Below are 23361 nucleotides of genomic sequence, written 5' to 3'. Positions count from 1 at the left end.
CATCTACCTCTGCTGGGATCTACATATTCTCTTGCCCAAAGAAAGGTCAAGTGTTGCTTTTCAGTTCCAACTGGGAAGAGGGTATCAGATATTACAGGAACCAAGGTCAAGTTGGCATATGCCAGAGTTGGGCTAGCGAGTGGTCTCCTGGGTTTCAGGGATCCTCCTGTCTCAGCCTACTGGGTAGCTGGTACTATATGAGCATGCCAATGCACTTGGCTTAGTTTACATTTCTTAGCACCCAACTGTGGAAGAAGCGTAGTTAAGGAGATCGCAATTCCAATTCACAAGCAAATTGAAAACCGGAAGCCAAACAACATTTAATGGAAAAAGAGTAGTCAAAATTGTAAATACAGTTAAACATATTTAATAGTAATACTAAAATAATCATTCCATTTCTTCACTGCTGAAGCCATGAGAGAATGTCTTTTGTAATCAGTTATTTTTTTTATCATGCAGAAATGTATTGTTATTTTTACCTTTGTTATAACATTTCTGTAATACAGACAAAAGTGATGTTTATTTAAATATTATTACATTTACAGTGTATGCTGCTGGCACACTCATATTCACAGTTTACAAGTAAAAACTCAACTGTTTAAGGTCGGCTCTGAAATAGAAGCATTTTCATGAATACATTCACCAGTTAGGTCTGTCTTCTAAGTCAGGAAAAAAAGAAATATACATTTTTTTAAATAAAAAAGAACAAACAACTTGTCAGCAGCAAATTTCAGCTAAGTTGGAAACTCATGTCCCTAGGAACAGAAGCACAAAGTCGGATCTCCAGCTGAGATGAAAGTATAAATTGCAGACTTAAGAACTTCCGAGAGTATACTGTATAGTCATTTATCAACAAATAAATATTAAAAATAGAACTCTCAAATTTAATAATACAATTTTTATCTAAATAAAATCTATTAAGAGGCATCAATGGCAAGTAACACCATCAGCTAGCTTGGTTACTCACCAGAATGATGGAAACATAGCCCTCATCTCTGGGTGTCTCTTTCAGTCCCTTTGGAGGACAAGCTGAAAGGATGCTCTACCTACCCAACACTGGGAACACTGGTTTCATTTCAATGCCAACTAATACCGACGCTGTTCTGAGAAATATTTGAGGGGATGAGAACATTCTCAAAACAGATTCATGGCTTGTAAGTAGGGCACCAAAATAATAGCCCTGAGAGACACACCAAGCTACCATAGCTAAGGTGGAGGACCCATCAATCCAGCCAGTGTGATACCAGCCTGTACCAGGGCTTGAGACAACATGGTGCGTTTTGAGAGTATAATATACTTTAGAGAAGAAAAGGACAGCTTATTCAAGTAACTAAATACACTATAATTTAACTTAGCCTCATAATTAACTGCAGTATATTTACTTCATTAATTCCATAATAAACATAAGCCAACTTTACCAGTAAGCATTTTCCTTCAGATGATAATTTCCAAATTTTCTCAATAATTTATTAATAACCTATCTGAAAATCTGACCTTGTAGCAAATAGTCTTGAGATATTATTTGAAAGGCTTAAATTCCGGCCGGTATGGTACCAAAATTTAGCTTCAAAATTCACAGTACTGCCAGGAAGCAGGCGGCTCCTGAGCTTGCAGACGAGAGCGGGATTTTTCCTTGTTTCCTCTTCCAGGGATGAGCCCCGGAGATCACAGGCTGCCTGTGGTGCTCAGTGAGAGGGCTGTGGCTGGACTGGAACCAACACTTCAAACTGTGGTACTTTTAAACTTGAGCTGAGACTTTAAATACATCAGTTATACATATTCACAAATATAGGAGGATGTGAAGAGATACATACTTTCTAGCAGACAGCAATACATGGGAACAAACCATTTTTTCCAACTGGGTTCTATTTGGTTAATAAGAATTTTCTTTCCATCAAAAATGCTTCTTTCTATCGAAGTCCAGACCAACTATGAAGATACGATGCCCACCCAGAGGAACGAGAAGCATTTTCTTCCTCACCTTTGGAAGGTTAGAAAAAAAGCTATTAAGTTTTCTCAATGTGAAATCTGTATTGTAGAATCAAGCTATAAACAAATAATGTCCTCTCCATTGATTACATGCCATCCAAAAGACATCGTAAAGGTTTTCCTTAGCAGAAGCCAGAAACTCACGCCTGTAATCCAAGTACTCAGAAGACTGAGATCCAGAGGACTGAGGTTTGGAACCAGCCCTGGCAGAAAAGACTCAGTTTCCAAAATAACCAGCAAAAAGCAGGGATGGTGCTGAATGCCAGTGGCTCATACCTGTAACCCTAGCTACACAGGAGACTGAGATCTGAGGATCATGGTTCAAAGCCAGCCAGGGGTAGGGAAGTCTGTGAGACTCATATCGCCAATTAGCCATCAAAAAACTGGAAGTGGAGCTGTGGCTCAAGTGGTAGTACACCAACACTGAGCACAAAATCTCAGGGACAGCACCCAGGCCCTGAATTCAAGCCCCAGACTAGCACAAAAAGGAAGAAAAAGCAGGGGTGGAGGCATGGCTAAAGTGGTAGAGCAATGGTGAAACAAGCAGGCCAGGTGAGTGCAAGGCTCTGAGATCTAACCATAGCACTGCTGAAAACATTTACAGAAAGGTGTTTTTCCCTTAAGAATATGGCATTAGATTTCCTCAGTTGAGACAAGTTAATGATTATGTTATATACTGTAACTGTAAAATTGTGAGCTGTAAAACGAAGCAAATACAATTCGGCAAAGTCATTTGCTATAAACAAGCAATATTATCATATCATAAGACGTGACTCCATTATCTTCTCACTACACACTTTGTTTTCTCTTTTTTGGTGGTATGGGGGATTAGACTCAGGACCCTGAACTTGCTAGCACTTTGCCATTTGCACCACTCTATTATTTCTTTCCTATTGGTTATTCTCAAGATAGGATCTTGCTTTTTAACTGGGCCAGCATTGGCCATAGGCTTCCTACTTATGCTTTCCTGAGTTGCTGGAGATGATAGGCATGTATCGCTGCACTCAATCATTGGTTGAGGTGGAGTTTCTTGAACTTCCTTTTGCTCAAGCCTCAAATTGTAATCCTCTGACTTCTGCCTCCCAAGCAGCTAGTTATACCAGACTTACTTCACTGGTACTTTGCCACTTGAGCCCTGCTTTTTGCATGTTATTTTGGGGATCCTTGGCTAGCTTTGAAATAGTTATCAGATTTTAGCCTCCTGAGTAGTTAGCATTACAGGCATGATTACAGTACTCAATTAAGCCTTTTTATTTTCTTGAGACAGGGTTCTCCTGGAACTTGTGATCCTTCTGTATTACCCCTCCTAGGTACTGGTATTACAGGCATACACCACCATGCCTGGCTTTCACCTATACAATTCTTAAGTACAATGGCAATAGTGAGTATAAATTATGAAACAGAAATACTAGCACTCCTGTTACATACCTTGAGCAATTGTAGCAAGTTTTCCCTTTTCTTCAGGGCTGAGCTGCAACATCGTGTCTATAACAGGGAGCAGTCTTTCTCTCTCACTACCTGGTTTGAGGAAAATGAACTGCAGCAAGACATTCTTCAAGTATTCTAGGTTAGCAACAGACTTTTCTCGTTCTTGATTCCTTTCCAATCTTCTTATTTCACTTTTGAGAAGCTAGTGTCGGGGAAATGAGTAAAATAATGGGTTTTAGGAGCTTCTGGTTAAACAGAGCAGACTGAACACATCTTTTCCTTTAGTACCCTCCCCACCCCTACCCATGACAATACAATGGAGGCTCGGGGGAAGAATGTGTCAGAGGCAACAAGAAATTCCCAAAAGATGAGAAACAGATGAAGCAGCAGAGGTAACTCAGTCCAGCAGTTTTCCAAGTACTATGGACAAGGACTGAATGTATACCATGTCAGTACTGAGCAGCTCCTGACTCAGAAGCACAAGATGTCATACAAATGGTTGGCTGAAAGCTGAGGACAGAGGAAAATTCTACTGAACAAGCAAATGGAGCTATAAGCTAGTACCGTGATGCCTCCTCCACTTCTACTGTCTATACAAAATGAACAGGGGAGTCAGTGTGTCTCAAAAGGAGGCCCTGAAGTAAAGGGCCACAGAGTCTCCTAAACCCCTGCTCTGCACCTGCTCCCAGAGAGTAGACAGCTGCCACCTCCATGGTAAACAGCACTTTCTAAAAAGGTGAATTCACTATCCACTGGATAAGAAGCAAAAAGCATTATAAAACACTGTAAGAAAATGGAAAAAAGATGAAAATAGCAGCTGAAAATTAAAACTCTTTGAGGACAATTTCCAGGTTTAAACAATGCTGTGGCTGTTGCTTTTATTGTTTTATTTCATCATTTTAATTTAGTACAGGAAATTAGCCAACGCCGTTCAAAAATCCAAGGTTGTTAAAAAAGTGACAAAAATTTACTGAGCTAGTCAGTGAATTGATAGGTATATTGGTGTTTTGACTAGTGGAAACAGTATTATTTTTCAACTTAAAAAATGTGATTATAAAGGTAATGTACAGAAAGAAGTGGTACCGTTTCATAAGTGAGGTACTAAGTACATTTCCTTTTGGACAATGTCATTCCTTCATTCTCTCCCAGTAACAGTATTATTTTATAGAGATGAATACTTAAGTATTTAGTGGAAAGATGTCATCATATACATAATTTACTCTAAGTGACTAATTCTGCACTGAAAAACGGAACAAAGTGCAGAGACAGAAGTTTGTGCTTTTTAGACAGACATGAGCTTGAATTTTGTACTACCATTTATACATACCATTTTCTTTTGCCTTCAGGGACAATGAGGTTTAAATAAGGGAATATATATGTAAAGTCAGGGGTCCAAATTGTAGAACCTGTAACCTCCTTCTGGCACTACAACTTCCTTCATGTCCCACTGGTGACTTTAGAGAGGAAAAACATCCCTAGCCATTTCATTGTCTCCCCATACACAACTAAGCACCCTCAGCTGAATGGTCAGAATTAGAAATAAGTATTCCACTGTTTTTTGTTTGTTGTTGTTGGTCACACAGTTTGGACCTGGGGCCTGGGCACTGTCCCTAAGCTCTTCTGCACAAGGCTAAGCACTCTGCCACTTTGAGCCACAGCACCACTTCTGGCTTTCTGGTGGTTAATTGGAGATAAGAGTCTCTTGGACTTCTCTGCCCAGGCTGGTTTTTGAACCGTGATCCTGAGATCTCAGCCTCCTGAGAAGCTAGGATTACAGGTGTGAGCTACCATCACCAGGCAAACAGAAATTGCTCTTTCTCTCTCTCTTTCTCTCTCTCTCTTTGTTGGAAATGGGGCTTGAACTCGGGATCTGGGCACTGTCCCTTTTGCTCAAGGCTAGTGCTCTACCACTTTGAACCACAGAGCCACTTCCTACTCCCCTAAAAGTGTCCTTTATGGATATGTGGGACAATGATCTGTCAACATCCATCTCTCCAATGTTTTCACTTTTGTGGCTTCTTAGAAAAAAAGTAGGAATAAAGAATCTTGATAAAACAGATATAAAAACAAGAAATATTTCTTGTAATCAGGAATCTAGTATAAAGAATTATGCCAGACATTGTTGGTTTATACCTGTAGTCCTAGCTATTCAAGAGGCTAAAATCTGAGGATTGCAGTTTGAAGCCAGTCCAAGCAGACAAATCTGAGAAATTCTTATTTCCAATTAACCAGCAAAAAGCCAAGAGGAACTTTGGCTCAAGAGTGCCACCTTTGAGCAAAAAAGCCAAACAAGAGTATGAAACCCTAAGTTCCAGTACACACACACACACACACACACACACACACACACACACACACACACACACAAATTGAGATCTTTGGATGTCATCTGAAAGGTTAATTTATCAACCTAGGTATGTGTCAGAAAATCAAACTGATTTTAAGTGTTTTCATGGTGGCTCACCTTAATTTGCTCCATAAGGATGGCATTGGTGGCTTCTGTTTCCCGAAGCAGGCCATTTAAGTGATCTGCACTTTTGGTGGTAGTGCTGAGTTTCTGAGCTAATTCTTCTTTGGTAAAGTCAGCATGCCACAAAGGAGGCTCTGCAAGATGTTATTTTAAGAATTAATTGAGCAAAGAGAAGCCAGGGACAGTGCTTAGGCCCTGATTGGCAAAAAACAAAACAAAACAAAAAAACAACAACAACAAAGAAAAAGAATTGATTTTTCTTCTTCTTCTTCTTTTTTTTCTTTTGGCCAGTCCCGAGGCCTTGGACTCAGGGCCTGAGCACTGTCCCTGGCTTCTTCCCGCTCAAGGCTAGCACTCTGCCACTTGAGCCACAGCGCCACTTCTGGCCGTTTTCCATATATGTGGTGCTGGGGAATCGAACCCAGGGCCTCCTGTATACGAGGCAAGCACTCTTGCCACTAAGCCATATTCCCAGCCCAAGAATTGATTTTTCAAAATCAGATTACAGATTCCAAATAAAGAAAATCATTTAAACATCATACTTTGCAATATTATATGTCTGCTTTCTTTGCAACATGCCTCAATAAAAGTCTCAAGTTGACTTCCATATAAGACAGAATCTCTGCTGTAATGCATATTGCTTCATTGAATACAATTCCCTAGAAGTCTCAATTCTGAAAGTTGTCAGGCTTTGCAAACTTTTGCCCCCTTCTTGTGGTGTTGGGGATTGAACCCAAAAACTCAAACATGCTAGACTAGTTCTCTACCTCTGAGGTACATCTCTAGCTTTAGACCAATTTACTAGTTTCATTATATATCCTCTATTTATCCATTATGTTCGATGAATGAGGTAATTTCTCTTATAAAGGAAGGAAGCATTAACATCTACATAATACACTCACTTTGTATTACAGACCCTTTTAAATCTCCCATAAATTGGGATAAGTATCATTATTTAGATCTTATAGAGGAAACAGGGTTCAAGGCAAGTAATTTTGGTAAAAAAATCAGCGACAAGTATGATTCTGGAGTCTTCTGCCACTTTATCTCCATGTTGCTAAGTTATCACTGTTCACTCTGCTTGGCATGTCTATCTCATACTATCAGTGACTAATATTATGGTTTGGATCTTAAATGTCTTCAGAAGGCACATACACTAAAGCCTATTGGTGCTGTTAGAAGGTAACGAATCTTCAGGAAGCTGGGTTAATGGATATAGTCCTGGGGCTTGAACTCGGCCTGAGCACTGTCCCTGAACTTCCTTTTGCTCAAGGCTAGCACTCTACCACTTGAGCCACAGCATCACTTCCAGCCTTTTCTGTTTACGTGGTGCTGAGGAATCAAACCCAGGGCTTCATGCATGCTAGGCAAGCACTCTACCAACTAAGCCACTTTCCCAATCCCTGGGTATGGTATTTTTTTTTTAAATTAAATTTTGTTGACAAGGTGTTGTGCAAAAGGGGTACAGTTACATAACTGGGCAGTGAGTACATTTCTTGTGATATCTTACACCCTTGTTTTTCTTTCCCTTCCCTAGATCAGGTAGGCATATATACAATACCCAGTGTACCAAAAACATATACAGTAGCCACATGGCATACGCCAAAGGAAATTCACCTAGAACTTTAAATGTAACGTCAACAACAGAGTTTGCTCATCCTTGTCTTATATGATCATATATACATAGCTTTTGAGCTATTGTGATCCACTGAGAGGTCTATTTTTGACCTTTATATGTTGAGTAGTTGTTTGGTTTTAGTTACATAATGTAAGGTCACTGACCCAAACCTGTGGGAAATACCATTTGACAAGAAGTTTTTTGTTTCGCAGACCTGGTCTCTACTGTCTCTCCCTCCCCCCACCTTAACAGTCATATATCAGGGAGATCATGCCCCTTTGTTTTCTGAGTTCTAGGCTTGTCTCGCTCAACATTATTGTTCAAGTTCTGACCATTTCCCTGCGAATACAAATATTTTATCATTTCTAATTGCTATGTAGTATTCCACTGTGTATGGGTACCACATTTTTTGGATCCATTCATCTGTAGAGGGGCATCTGGGTTGTTTCCATATTTTGGCTATTGTGAATTGTGCAGTGATAAACATGGATGTGCAGATGTCTTTTTGGGGTGTGGTATTCTTGAAGGGCATATTGGGACCTCTGTCCTTCCTGTCTTCTCTTTGCTTCCTGAAAGCCATGAGGTGAGCAGTTTCCCTCACTATGAGCTCCAACTATATGCTGCCTCCACACAGGCCAAAAGCAACAGGGTCAAATGACAATGGACTGAAACTTCAGAAACTAAGTCCAAATAAATCTTTGCTCTTCAAGCTGACTATCCCAGGTATTTTGCCATAGTAATGGGGAGGTAACAGAATCTTGGCTATATATAACCCTTATTCCAGGTGGTCCTAAAACTTCAGGAAAGTGAGATCTCCCTAATTATGAATGATGACATTAAAGATAAGAACAAAATATAACAAACTGTACTATTATTTATTACAGGAAACTTGGCGCCATTTCATCATAAGGAATAAACTAAAATGGCAAGTTTCTTGGAAGGCTGAGAAAATACTACTTTCTAATACCACTACAGGACTTCAAACTATCCATTTCTGGCTCAACTCTAGGGTAGCACTATTATTTTATTTTAGTCTTTTTTTTTTTTTGGCCAGTCCTGGGCCTTGGACTCAAGGCCTGAGCACTGTCCCTGGCTTCCTTTGCTCAAGGCTAGCACTCTGCCACTTGAGCCACAGCGCCACTTCTGGCCGTTTTCTATATATGTGGTGCTTGGGAATTGAACCCAGGGCTTCATGTATACGAGGCAAGCACTCTTGCCACTAGGCCATATTCCCAGCCCACTATTATTTTATTTTAAGAAGAATTTGCTTCATTTTTCATTTGAAAAGGTGGCATAATACTGAAAAATATTTTATGGAGCAGCTAAAAAAAAAGCAAAAAATGCAGAGTAAGGAAAATATTTATACAATGTTAACATACCAAGTTTGGTCTCAGGAGAATTAAGCAGCTGCTCTAAAGACAGTGTGTGTGTGCTGGTAGAAGATACAGATTCAGTGTCAGTTGTCTCCATTCCTTCTCCTTCTTCTCGGGTGGCTGTGTGTACATCTAGTAGTGGGAGGTCTGTGTTTCTCCTTTCTCGAAGGTTCTTCCCAGGTTGGTGGGAAGAAGCAGGGCCTGTATAATATTTTTGTAAAGGATAAATGTTAGATTATTTATAAGTGAGGATTCAGTTTTAACAGATACTCAATACAGTTAAAATGAGCCTGGGAATGTCAAATGATAAAGAAATTCAGTAGCCAAAAGACAAGCAAATGATGGAAGAAAGAATTGCTAAATAGCCCAAAGCATTTAGTCATACAAATCTGTACCACTTTAGTCATCTCAGCAGAAGCTATCCTCACTCGCTAACTAAGCTAGACAGCTGGATAACACAAAACTCTCAATTGTACTACTTAGTGTTTAGTAATTCATAGTAGAGGCTTATACTGTTGTTAAATATTGGTAGAAATTCTAAAGCTGGATTCAAGATGGTTTTTTGAGTTACGTTATTCCTTACCACTACATAACTTCTGATGTAATGCACAGGCTGTAGTCTGCTCAGCATACTGTCTCCATCACTGCCCTTAAACCTTCACCCCTGCTGCTTCCTGATACTGCCCATTCACATCTACAGAGTCCAGACATCAACCAGAGTGCAATGCAGAAAACCAAATAATACAGTTCCTGGGTGATGCTTCCCTTTTTTTTTGGTGCTGGTCCTGGGGCTTGAACTCAGGATGCTGTCCCTGAGCTTTGTTGTTCAAGGCTCACACTTTACCAACTATATCCACAGCTCTACTTCTGGCATTTTGGTGATTAATTGAAGATAAGAGTCTCACAAACTTTCCTGCCCTGCCCAGGCTGGCTGAAACCATGATCCTCAGATCTCAGCCTCCAGAGTAGCTAAAATTATAGGTATGAGCCACTGGTGCCAGCAATGCTTTCCTCTTTGCTGATAATAATGAAGTCTATTAGATATTTTCCAAATATTTACTAACTTGATAAAAATAAAAAAAACAGAGAAACATAATGATTCTAAGGTTTCTTAGCTAAGTGAGGGAGCAGAATTCTAACTGAAATTCTTGTTTGTTTCTTTGCTTTTTGGTGGTACTGGGGTTCGAACCAAAGGCTCCATACTCACTTGGTTTGATTGCTTAGCTGGTACTTTTGAGCTATACCTCCAGTTCTTGGGTTTGCTGGTTATTATGGAGACAAAGTCTCAAGGCCTTTCCTGCCTGGGATGGCTTTGAACCATGATCCACTAATCTCAGTCTCCCGAGTAGCTAGGATTATAGGCAGGAGCCACAGGTGTTGGGTTAATCCAGATTTTTTTTTTCCTGGTGTGTGTGTGTGTGTGTGGTTGTGAGGCTGTTGTGGGGCCTGGACACTGTCCCTGAACTTTTTTTGCTCAAGAATAGTGCTCTACCACTTTGACCCATAATTCTACAGTGGTTTAGTGGAGGTAAGAGTCTCATGGACTTTCCTGCCTGACTTTGAACTGCAACACTTCGATCCCAGACTCATGAGTAGCTAGGATTACAGGTGTGCGCCACTGGCATTCAGCTTAATCCAGATAAAAAAAATTTTAGAATTTAACTTATTTTCTATCCTGTAAGGTTATTTCTCTTTTTTTTTCCAATCTCAGCTCTTTGGCTGCCCTTTCTGAAGTTTTTTCCTAATTTCTTATATTTTGCCAACGACTCATTCCAATACTGACTTCTAGATTACGTTTTGTGAAATCCACTTGTTTTGGCTGGTTGTTCTCTCTTCTGATTCCTGATATATGTTAACTTTTCCTGAAGTTGTTTTCTGACCTTGACAACATTTCCCATGGGAAACAAAGCAGTGTCACTATGGCTAACACTTTCCTATCTTTTCCGAGAAGTATAAGAGATGATAGTAGGTGTGTTGAAAGTCTCAACCAGATTTGAAAGGAAGAAGCTGTATTGGCCAGGAAATTCTACAAGTTCAGTGCCACCACAGTGTTTTCAAGCCCTTTGCTTTACCTTTAATGTGTCCAACTAAAGAGAAGGTGTATCTAATGACCCACAATGAAGAACACCAAGTATAAAGTGGTGAATACTAGAATTAGAATTCATGTCACAAAACTGCTAAGAGTATGTAGTATCTAGAGAGAAAGAAATGCTCCTTTATGGGCTGGGGATATGGCCTAGTGGCAAGAGTGCTTGCCTCGTAGACATGATGAAGCCCTGGGTTCAATTCCCCAGCACCACATACACAGAAAACTGCCAGAAGTGGCGCTGTAGCTCAAGTGGCAGAGTGCTAGCCTTGAGCAAAAAGAAGCCAGGGACAGTGCTCAGGCCCTGAGTCCAAGGCCCAGGACTGGCAAAAAAAAAAAAAAATAAATAAATAAATGCTCCTTTATAGGGAGCATTCATGAAATAAATTTGTGAACTCCTAAGATATATCCAAGTAGTTCAAATATCTTCTTAGTAAATCCAAAATTCATTAATTACAGAACTGGCACTGTAAGTTTATGACTCTCTCACAAGAATGCACTCAAGTGACAAAATGTGAAATCACGAACAAGCACTTCCATGGGCACATACATACTTCTTGTGATGGGTTCACTCTTCAGCTGGAAGAGCTGAGCTTCCACCTTGGAGAGCTGCTGCTGGAGAGTTTCCATTGTTTTTCTATGCTCTTCCTGTAGATGGCGCACTTGATCTCGGAAACTGTTGCGGAGGATCTCATTTTGGGATGTTAGCTGACTTACGGTCTGGGCATGGTCAGACTTCATCATCATGTTCTCTGATTGTATTGAACACAACCTGGAGGTGACAGAAACTTAGTTCATATTTAGTTTCCATTTAATTTACCGATTCAGCCTTTCTCAAGAAAGAGCTTCTGCAAGAGAAGCCCTATATCATCCACATGTCGATTAACCTCTCTCCTCTGCATTTGCAATATATTAAGAAACACCTTCAACCCAAAGGTTTAGTTTTCTATAGTGCTTCCAAATCCCACTGTACATCACAACAACTGAACACCTTGATAAAACGGCCATCTAGTTTCAAACTACAACCTCTTTATCAGATTCTCTAACACTGTCCTACTTTCTCTAGTTTCCTCTGGAAAACTGAAAGTAGGCAAAGGATATAGTTAACTAGAGTACAAACAGAGTTCCTTCACTCACTCTCATGCCTGCCAGTATAAAACCTACTTCCAAGGGGACATAAACAGTTAAACATGTCCATGTTCACTGTACATGCATATACCACATGACATTTAAAATTAATTTTTAGTGGCAGAAGACAGATAAGCAATAAAAAATTTCAACTTTTAGAAAAGGTACTTTCTTTCTTTCTTTTTTTTTTTGGTGCCAGTCCTGGGGCTTGAACTCAGAGCCTGGGTGCTGTCCCTGAGCTTCTTTTTGTACAAGGCTAGTGCTCTACTACTTGAGCCACAGCTCCACTTCTGGCTTTTTTGGTAGCTTAGTAAAGTCTGACAAACTTTTCCACCTGGGCTGGCTTTGAACCTTGATCCTTACAGTCTAACCTCTTGAATAGCTAGGATTACAGGTGTGAGACACTGCCTGGGCTAGAAGGAGTATCTTAATTGGCAAATTCATATCATGAGACAAGAGAATGTGAGCATATAGTTTTCCACAAGTATTTTTGTTCAAGCATTATCTATGAAGAAGGTAAAAGAAGAACCACAACCACTGGCAGTCACAATGAGTTCCTAAGGAGGGCTGGGGATGCAGCTCACTGGTAAAGTGCTTGCCTCATATGGACAAGGCCCTGGGTTCTACCACTGGCACTGGGGAAAAACTTCCAGGAGGATAAGGTGAGGCTAGGGTAAGGATTTTGTAAGTTTGCTATATTATTCCAGTTATTTCTGGGTGTATACTTTATCTGTGTATGTATGTATGTATGTGTAGAGGGGGGAGAAAAGGGGATTAGCCAAGTCTTTTGGTAGTGCAGATATGAATAAGCACATTCTTTTGGCCAGTCCTGGGGCTTGAACTCAGGGCCTGGGTGCTGACCTTTTGTGCTCAAGGCTAGCACTATACCACTTGAGCCACAGTACCACTTCTGGCCTTTTCTGAGTAATTTATTGGAGATGAGAGTCTCATAGACTTTTCTGCCCAGGCTGGCTTTCAACCGTGATTCTCAGAACTCAGCCTCCTGAGTAGTTTAGGATTACAGGCATGAGCCATTGGTACCTAGCTAAGCACATTCCTTTGGAGCTATTTTCACAGTATTACATAGAAAATGTGTGGATACTTGAACATCGTAAAAAGTAATAACTATACAAAGAAAAAGCTACTTCTTACAGGGGCAAAGACAGTAATATTAACAGTAGGTTTTACTTCTTGTGAAGAAAGAAGAAAGGCCCCTAAAAGCTCAAAATGCTGTGAATAGTCTTCATCTCTTTTGAGTACCTCTAGCTTGGTAATGGGTGTGCGTGCGTGTGTGTGTGTGTGTGTGTGTGCGTGCGTGCGTGCGTGCGTGTGTGTGTCCTGCTCAGGAAGCTGAGACCTGGAGGATCACAGTTCGAAGTCAGCCCAGGCAGAAAGTCTGAAAAAATCCATACACAATTAACTAGCAAAAAGTTGGGCTGGATGTGTGTCAAGTAGTAGAGCACCAGCTGTGAGCAAGCAAGCTGAGAGATCTCCAAGCTCTGAGTTCAAGCCCTGATATCGACAAGACAACAAACAGAAATAGCTACTTGTTATTTCTGAGTCTGCATCTCATTAAGGGAGCAGGCTGTGTGCCTGGTTCTCAGTGCGAGTGCTGCCGGCAGCCTTACTTTTCCCGCAGCTCCGCCTCTTTGCTCACAGTTTCCTGCAGCATCCTGTTGTGCCTCTCCAGCAGAGTATCGTGCTCAGACTGCAACGTCTGCAGTTCACATACATTCATCTGTAAGCTATTCTGGCTATCTTGTAGTTTGATTTTCAATTGGTCAATCAGCAATTCCAGCTGTTCCCTAAAATAGAAATAAACAGTTGTAAAATATTCTTTCAAAGAAGTGATCCTCACTTGGGGGTTTATTATGTATCTTAATCATTTAATCTTTCAATGTCATGCTCTTGCGATTAAGGATCATTCTAAAAGCAATGTATAAGTTGCAAGAATTCACAGTCAGATTTTTAAATCTCAGGCTCTGTTTTTCTTTTTTTTAAGTCTGAATTTTAAAATATTCTATTATAATGGAACAGAGCCTATTTGAGATTTGCCACTAGCTGAGAAAAGCAAACAAAAGAACAAAAACAAACTTCATATAGGTCTAACTTAACTGTTATGAGATTGGGGTATTAGACCAAGGTGAAGTGAAAGACAACCCTGAAGAAAGCAATAGATATTAACTCAATAAAATATGGATAGAAATAGTAATATACTTTGTATTTATTCAATGTATTAATATTCAACCTCAGCTTTATGATGAGTTATTTTGGAGAAAATACCTCATCATGCTCCTTCAGTCCACATTTTCACTAGATTCTTACAGGAGAAAGAATGTAAACATAAATATATGAGCACCACAAGATCATCAGTCCTACCTGGAACTGTATGACCAGCTTTGAATACCAAACTTCTGGTACAAAACAAAGTGCATAAGCCAGTAGTAAATGCCCTACCGATCTCAGTATATTTCTGAGAAATTTACCAACTCCTTTGTAAATTTGCTAGTCTCAAATAATCATTAAGTACTATTCAAATATAATTGAGGTCATAAAATTAAGAAAAACTAATTTACAACTTCTTGAAATAAGTAAAATATTTGTAATCAACTTCTATGTAACTTAATGGGTGACAAATAAGTATACTGAGACAAGATTGAGCGTTGAATGTGTATCTCAGCAACCACATTCTGGCTTGACTATTTACTTTAATAGCTTTGGAGTCTTCAACAGTGCCCTTAATGATGAAGTTTCCCTGAGCAAAGCCAAGAACCTCTGTGCATACTCCTATAATGATATCTAAAATCTCCCAGTCAAAAGAAGAGAAAATTTTCAATCTACTTGATTAGTTACCAGTGTAAATTGGGAAAACCCTGAATATTGATATTTCTTTTACTTAACTTTACCTTTCTTGTTTAGCTCCCTCAGTTTCAGCTTGAGACACAGATTTATTTTTCTGTTGTTTTAGAACGTTATGAACTCGGACTTTGTAGCTCTCAAATTCAGAGGTTATAGCAGCTTGTTCTGCCTATAACATTTTAAAAAAAGAGAAAAATTCTTTTGTAGTATTCTATTTTTTTTTCAGAAGTTAACAAATTGAAGTGAAATCTAGTTTTGAAAATCAAGAAAATAGCTGATGTTCATTTGAGCCCTGATTTACTTCACTATGAAATACAGTTCTATTGGCCCAACAAAATGTTTTGCTATCCTGGCAGAATAATTTGCTACTCATTAATTTTACAATGGCACTTTTTGCTTCTGAAATTGTATAAATACTTTTCACTCATGATGTGCTCTTAAAATGAAATGAAAATTTCAAAGACATTACCTTACTTGATCTTCAATTCCAAAATAGCATAGTAAAAGTTTAATTCTAGGCCTTCTACTTGCCTGAAGAGAAACTATAAACCATGTCAATTTTGCCAAGATAGCCTTTCAAATCACTGCACTGTTTTGCTTATTGAAGACAAGGAAGCAGGCCCCAATGGTCATTCTGTTAGAATGTTATTTTATAATTACTTAGTTCTCAGAAAAAGCTATACTGCCTTTCTAATTTAAAAGGATTTTCTCACACACATAAATTGTACGTGGAAGCATGTGGTCATGTTACTCCTTTTAACAAAACTTATCATTTTAAAATAATGGTCAACATTTTGATGGAGGCACTGAATGGGTTTAGAGACTAGGATGAGCACAACCAGGTATTCATCTAGAGAGTGCTCATAATTGCAAAACTGCATAACTGCAACAGGGAGCACCCTGCCTGCTCTCTTGTAAGGGAATGTCATGGTCAGATGCTGCAGTCCCCAAGGGCGCACCTTGGCAGCTCGACTCTCCTCTTGTAGTGCTGTCACCTTCTGCTGGTATGCGCTCAGTGTGCGCTGATGCTGCTCTGCAGAGGTCTTCAGATGCTCGTGAATTTTGTGTTTCTCAGATGTTATTTCAGCAAGTTGAATCTGGGTGCAAAACCTTTAAGTTTAGCTCCAGAAATCAAATTTTCACTAGCTAAGAAGATTTTTTTTGGTAATTTATTTATTAATTGAACACAAAGTTTTTGACAAGGTGTTGTGCAAAAAGGGTACAGTTACATAGTAGGGCAGTGTGTACATTTCTTGTGATATCTTACACCCTGTTTTTCTTTCCCTTCCCTGGGTCAGGTAGACATATATACAATACACAATGTACCAAGAACATATACAGTAGCCCTGTGGCCTACGCCCAAGAAAATTCACCTAGGGCTTTAAATGTAATGTCGATATTAGACAATATGTCAACAGTAGTCTTATATGAACGTACATACATAGCTTTTGAGCTATTGTATTCCACTGAGAGGTCAATTTTTGACCTTTATATGTTGAGTAGTTGTTTGGTTTTAGTTATATAATGTTGGGTCGCTGACCCAGTCCTGTGGGAAATAACATTTGACAAGCAGTTTTTGGTTTCACAGACCTGGTCTCTACTGTCTCTCCGTAAGACGATTTAAAAAAAAAAACCAAAACATGAACTTAAGGTCGTAAGACCTAAGTATATGTTAGTGGCAGAACACAACAGTAAAATATTTTGGGTATTATATTCAAAAAAGTAGAGAGAATATAAATAGACTATAAGAACTTGATTGCTCAATATAAGAAGGTTACTTTTTCTTTCCTTTTTTTGGGCTGGTAAGGGGGCTTGAACTCAGGACCTTACAATCTCACTTGGCTTTTTTACTCAGCCCCTACTTCAGGCATTTTGCTGATTAATTGGAATAAGAGTCTCATGGACTTTTCAGACCACAGCCTCCTAAGGAGCTAGGATTATAGCCATGAGCCACCAGCACCTGGCCTTATTCTTTCTTACACCATCAATAAAAGAATATTAATTGTAAAAAATTCCACATTTAATTAAATACTTCAAGACATACACACATATTCATATAAAATTATCTTAGCTGCTTCTGTTACTGTAATTGTATTGAGGCTTCACATTATGTTTAGAGCCAAAGTTATCTTATTTTGCACTATTATATGATGCATTACAGATCTTCAAATACATAAATTTGTCTCTCCTACTGCCACAAAATGTTTAAAATCCCTCTTCTTCCCTTTTTCCCTTCCTTGGACTGTAATCCTACTTATAGCTGCCTCTTGTAGAACTGAAATTACAGACAAGAACCACCATGCCTGGCTTATTTGTTGGAGATGGGGGGTCTCACTAACTTTTGGCCCAGGATGGCCTTGGATCTCAATCCTCTCAATAGCTCATCTCAAGTGGCTGAAGGAATCTTTAAAAAAAACAAAAATTATCCAGATTTTTTATTGGCATCAATTACTTGTACAAAAAAGTTCTATTTTGACATATCCAAATCAGGTTAGTCTCACCCACTCTGTCACTCCCCCTCTTCCTCTAGCTCCCCTTAAATCTCAGTAAATACAAAGACTCTTACTTTATAGACTTCTACTTGCTGTTGGCTTGCCTCCAGCTCACCCTTTAATGATGCTTGAAGTATTAAGTGATCAGTTTCCTACAGAAGGAAAATCTTGTTTAAATTAAAAAATAAATTTGTTTATAAACTATGAATAAGTACTAAAATATGAAACCAAGAAATAAACGTACTGCTTGCTTTGAATCTGCCAGTTCCTTTTTGGTTTTCACAAGCAGTTGTTTGATTTTGGTGTTTTTTTCTTCATACTGCTGCAGTGAAGAGTGGAGGGAAGCTAGTACAAGAAGTAAGTTAAGCAGAAAGAGGTGAACATTTTTATGGGTGAAAATAAATACACGGATGTTAAGTTTTTTCTTCGTATTAACTCAAGCTTTAAAAGAAACCAATTTTAGCTTTTTATTATGAAAGATTACCAACACATTTGACAGTAGTGGTAACCATACGATGAATTCTACCGTTTCCAGTTCCCAGCTTGATAATTACTAATTGCCAATCTTACTACACTCAGACCAGTCAACAAAATGCAGCACAGAGGCTGTTTTTGTGAAGTTTTAACAAACATGCTAATTTGTTCGATTATACGTGAGTAACAGTATGAAATGAAGAGATAGCATCCCACAGAAAAGTAGCCCAAAAAGCTATCTGGAGTATTATGAAATACCTGTCAGGGATAGTCAGGGAAGACTGTTTTATTAACTGTGGGACATGATTAAGAATACTGACAGAATATTAGGATTGTGAACTAACAGTAACTTAAAATCACATATGAGGCTTCTGAAAATAAGAACCTCAAAGTCCCAAATTTTAAGATTTTGATTCTATCTTTTCATAGATGACCAGGCTTTTCAGAAAGCTCTCCAGGAGTTATTTGATACGGAAATCAGGTCTGGCTTCCCGGTCAAATGCTCCATTCATTCATTCATTCATTTTTGCGCCAGTCCTGGAGCCTGAACTCAGGACTTAGGCACTACTCTCAGCTTTTCTGCTCCAGGCTACTGCTCTAACCACTTAAGCCACAGCTTTACTTGCAGCTTGTTTTTGGTAGTCAATTGGTGATAGTCTCACAAACTTTCCTGCTTCAGCTGGCTTTGAACTGTGATCCTCAGATCTCAGTTTCCTGAGTAGCTAAGACTACAGATGTGAGCCACCAGCACCCAGCTTCGTGCTCCTTTTATAAAAATAAAAGTTCTCACAGATTTTTAGTATTCGGAATCTGTGTTTCTCATGAGTATCAATCACACTTCTTCTATTACTGTGGATATTACAAACCTTGTAACTGATAATGCTTGTATCTTTTCTCTAACTTCTAGGATGTTCAAAGCCAAACTCAGATCTTTTATGTGACTTTACAGCGTAGCCCTACCTCAATATTTCCTTTTATACTACTTCCTCATTTACATCTGTAAAGTCTCATTAATCTTTATAGCCACTTCAAATTATTTTACGGAAATTTTGCTTCTAGTCATGAGTGAGTAACAGGGTCTTAGCATCACAAACAACTAAAGCAACCAAACAAAAAAACATAAAACCCTTTTTTTCCCCCTGACAACAGATGATAAGTAGTGTAGGAATATCATCCCCAAGAGATGATAAGGTGAGCCTTGTTACTGTCCTGGTTTTCTGCAATGTAAGCAATTTCTAGACTGTGGGACAGAAAAGGAATCTAACGCTGAGCTGCTGGTCTTGCTGGCAAGCACAGAACAACTCTGGGGAAAGAACAATGAAGAAAGAGCTGCAGTCTGAACAGCTTCACACAGGGTTATAAAACTGGGCTAGGGAATCTCCACCAGCCATTTGGAGATACTTTTCTGAGTAGTATATAGGCACTCAGAAGTGGGAAGAGCACCACCTTAAGAGGGAGGCAGAACTCCATGAAGAGGAAAAGCTACTCTACCCTTGTCCAAAAGGGGATGGAGAGGAAAAAAACTCCATTTATAAAAGGACAGAACTGATCTACAAATTATTTGACTGGCAAATGTGAACTTTTTAGATGAATACAAAAGTTTATACTCAACAAGGAAAATTTACATTTGTTTTAAAATGCAGAGTAAAACATGATATATAACTATGAGAAAAAAATCCCTCAAAAGAAACAGATGCATACATTACATAAATAATGGAAGTAGTACCCAAGTACAAATACAGCTATTTCAATATGTTCAAAGACTTAAAGGAAAACATAAACATACTGAAGTGAGAAATGGAGAATATAAAGAAGAATCAAATGGAACTTCTAGAGATGAGAATGCACTATATACAACAAAAACTTCACTGGATGGGATTAATGGATTATATACTAGAGATTGGTGAACTTGCACACATAGTTAATAGGAACTACTCAAAAAGACATAAAATAGCACAAAGGACAGGGAGAAGGAAGTAAACCTCTCATAATATAAGACATAATTCAAGAGGTATGAAAAACTCTAATCAGCTACTAAAAACTTCAAAAGAAGACAGAAGAGGAAAAAGCAAACAAAAGACAAGACAGACTGCAATCAGCAAGGAGTAAATAACCTAGTTACTTAACATAAATGATTATGTTAAAAGGAAATGGTTTAATCACTTCAACTGAATAGCAGAGACCATCAGCTTGGTAAAAACAATACTCAATACCATGCTATTTAAGAAATTTCATGCACTTATGCTAAAACCAATGTTAAGTCATGATACAAAGAAATCTCAGTATCAATTCCTCTTAAGATCAAATAAGACTTTAAAGAAAGGAATATATTACCAGGAATAGAAAAGGGCATTCTATAGTAATAGAAAAAGTAAATCATCAAGAACACCAGAATTTTTAAATATATGAAACAAAAAACTGACAGAAGTGAAGTGTCAAAGTGATTCACAAAGGTTGGAGATTTCAACACACTTCTTGTAGAACTTGATAGGAAAAGTTCAGAACTCCCCTACCAGACATCATGTAACTGACATGACAGAGAGCATTCTATCCAACAACTAATCCACAGTCATACACTGATTTCAAGTGCACAAAGAACAGTATCTAAGGGAAGTCATTTGCTAGCTTACAGACCTAAAAGGCCTGAAATCATGAGCACATACTAACTGTAAAGGATATTAGAAATCACTAATAGAAAGGTATTTGATAAAAAAATCTGTTAATAGTTAGAAATTAAACAACATGCTTGTAAGTAACCCATGCATCTAAGAATGAATCACAAAGAAATTAAATATTTTGAACTAAATTAATGTCACATATTGATTTGTGAGATACAGCTGAAGGAGTAGACTAAATTAATACCTTTCAATGCTAATACTGGAGATCGTTTATGGACAAAGTTGAAATCTTTTTTCTTTCAGTGGTAATGGAGTTTAAACTCAGGGACTTGTAAGACTGCTGTTCTACCACTGAACCATGCCTCTAGCCCTTTTGGCACTGGTTATTTTTGAGATAGGGTCTTGCTTCCTGCTGGGTGAGTGCCTGGATTATAATATACTTATTTTAGGCTTCCTGTGATAGCTGGGATGACAGGCATATAATACCATACCCAGCTTTTTCTGTTGGGATAGAATCTCTCAGACTTTTTTGCCTCAGTCTCCAATGTGGCTATGATGTCAAGTATATATCATCATGGTCAGAAATTGGTTGAAAAGGGGTCTCTTGAACTTTTCTGACTGGGTTAGCAGGAACTGAAATCCTTTAGATCTTGGCTTACTACATAACTGGAATGGTAGGCATGTACCACCATGCTATGTTATTAGTTGAAAAGGCATCTCTCCACTATGCCTGGACTTGCCTGCCATTAGGATCTTTTGGCTCTGTCTCTACAGATGTCACCTCAGGTGTGTTGAGCCCCGGCACCTGGTTTAGAAAAATCTTTAAATGGGCTGGGAATATGGCCTAGTGGCAAGAGTGCTTGCCTCGTATACATGAAGCCCCTGGGTTTGATTCCTCATTACCACATATATGAGGCCAGAAGTGGCGCTATGGCTCAAGTAGCACAGTACTAGCCTTGAGCAAAAAGGAAGCCACGGATAGCGCTCAGGCCTTGAGTTCAAGCCCCAAGACTGGCAAAAAATAAATAAATAAAAATAAATCTTTAAATGCTTCACTTATATTTACATTTTGCCAATCAGCAAATTATGGCGAAAGACCTTGTAAAGTTTCTTGGTTTTGTCTTTGTACTGATCATATAACAAGTACTTAAGAAATTTTTAAAAAAGGAAGCCCATCAGGCAAGCAAGCACCAATGTGGATTATTATTTGTGGCAAATGGTTATCCTTTTGGTCCTCATGTTTAGCACTGTGTTAAGAAACACATGGTAAGGGAACTGTGCAATAAACTAATGCTGCCCTCTCAACCTACTATGATGAAATAATTAGAAGGTAAAGTGGATTTGTTTTTACTTACTCATTTCTTCTTGTAAAGTTTCCTGTTTTTGTTTCTGAATTTTTATTTCTTGTTCCAAATCCTCTATTTGGCTGTTTTTATTTGTTAATTTTTGATTTAGTTCTTTCACCAAACGTTCATAATCTGCTATTTCCATATTCATGAGTGTAGTTTGTTGAGCATCCTGCACATTTTATAGAAGATTATACGTTACTAGGTTAGTGTCATTTGTAATGTTCTAGTTTTATGTGGATCTTACATTTATGAAATATTAACATTTAAGCAGCCCTTACGGTATATTTATTTTTATCCTAATCTTTGGAAATGTAGAGAAAAGTTGGTCAAAGGTTTAAGCCTAATACAAATTTCAAACTTTAACATTAGCTAGATCTCCACTTGTCATTCAATAATTACATACAGAAGATGAACTATCAAATCAAAATCTAACAATTCATGAACCAAGATTCTTCTAAAAAGATAAGTACTTAGGAGTTAAAATTTCAATTAATAAGCTGAAAAGACTATTTTAGTATCATAAGAATATTTCAAATTATTCCTTTTTTATGTGCTTAGTATCATGAATAATGACTAAATTTTGAATGTGGTGACTTATATTACCTTTTTAACCAGCTCTAATTCTTGCATGGTTTTCTGAAGTTGTCTCTTTTCCTTCTGAAATTGTAGCTGAAGTTCTTCAAGCTCCTTTATAGTATTGGTATGTTCCTAAAATTAAAAGTAAAACCAATTCAACCAACATTTTAAAAAATGGTATTTGTTAAGGGCTTTAAATCTGACACACAAAAAAAGTTTGGTAATCTTTCAACAGTATACATTCAAAGTCAGTCTGTATCCTAAATTTTAGATTGGCGTAGATTAAGGAATGAATGAATTCTTCTGTTCTCAGTGTTCATTCCTTTACTAATCTTTTCTCCATTCAATAATAGTCTGATAAAAATATCTTTACATCATATATATGTAAATCAACAGGGTTTTTATTTTTTACCTTAATCTTCTGCTCTTTGTGAAGTTTTTCAGTTTCCAATTCTTTATCTACCATTGCTTTAGTTCTCTGGAGTTCTAAAATCTGTACTTCTAATAACTTGGCATTAGACTGTAGTGTCTCAATACGGGCCTGGAGATCTTCATTATCTGAACTCAATTTTTCACACTGAAATGATGAATGATTTGTTACTATAAATATGTGGAAAATATGCAAGGAAAGACTAACTGTTTAATGAGAATATTGGCATAGTATAAAAACTTAAGATTTTGGCTGGGCGCCGGTGGCTCATGCCTGTAATCCTAGCGATTCAGAGGCTGAGATCTACGGATTGGGTTCAAAGTCAGCCTGGACAGGAAAGTCCATTAGACTCTTTATCTCCAATAAATGACTCAGAAAAAGCCAGAAGTGCCACTGTGGCTCAAGTGGTAGAATGCTACTCTTGAGCAAAAGGAGCTCAGGAACAATGCCCAGGCCTAGAGTTCAAGCCCC

The 23361-nt window shown here is 38.3% G+C and overlaps 1 protein-coding gene across 2 annotated transcripts in view; it reads right to left on the bottom strand.

Moving 5' to 3' along the window:
- Positions 1-305: 305 nt before the first annotated feature.
- Positions 306-23361, bottom strand: part of Gcc2 (GRIP and coiled-coil domain containing 2) — a 42311-nt gene continuing 19255 nt past the window's right edge. For both annotated transcript variants that reach the window (XM_048352485.1, XM_048352486.1), the window contains 13 exons: positions 22873-23037; positions 22488-22592; positions 21891-22053; positions 17688-17788; positions 17518-17595; positions 15911-16048; positions 14999-15120; positions 13721-13897; positions 11519-11736; positions 8885-9079; positions 5882-6021; positions 3418-3619; positions 306-1981 (listed from right to left, as the gene is read on the bottom strand). In XM_048352485.1, coding sequence (XP_048208442.1) covers positions 1911-1981; positions 3418-3619; positions 5882-6021; positions 8885-9079; positions 11519-11736; positions 13721-13897; positions 14999-15120; positions 15911-16048; positions 17518-17595; positions 17688-17788; positions 21891-22053; positions 22488-22592; positions 22873-23037 — 1875 coding nt within the window. In that variant the 3' untranslated portion in view covers positions 306-1910. The remainder of the gene's footprint in view (positions 1982-3417; positions 3620-5881; positions 6022-8884; positions 9080-11518; positions 11737-13720; positions 13898-14998; positions 15121-15910; positions 16049-17517; positions 17596-17687; positions 17789-21890; positions 22054-22487; positions 22593-22872; positions 23038-23361) is intronic.

This window comes from Perognathus longimembris, chromosome 8 (genome assembly GCF_023159225.1).
Source record: "Perognathus longimembris pacificus isolate PPM17 chromosome 8, ASM2315922v1, whole genome shotgun sequence".
In the NCBI taxonomy this organism is placed as follows: Eukaryota; Metazoa; Chordata; class Mammalia; order Rodentia; family Heteromyidae; genus Perognathus; species Perognathus longimembris.
This window is presented reverse-complemented; position numbering and strand designations above follow the sequence as displayed.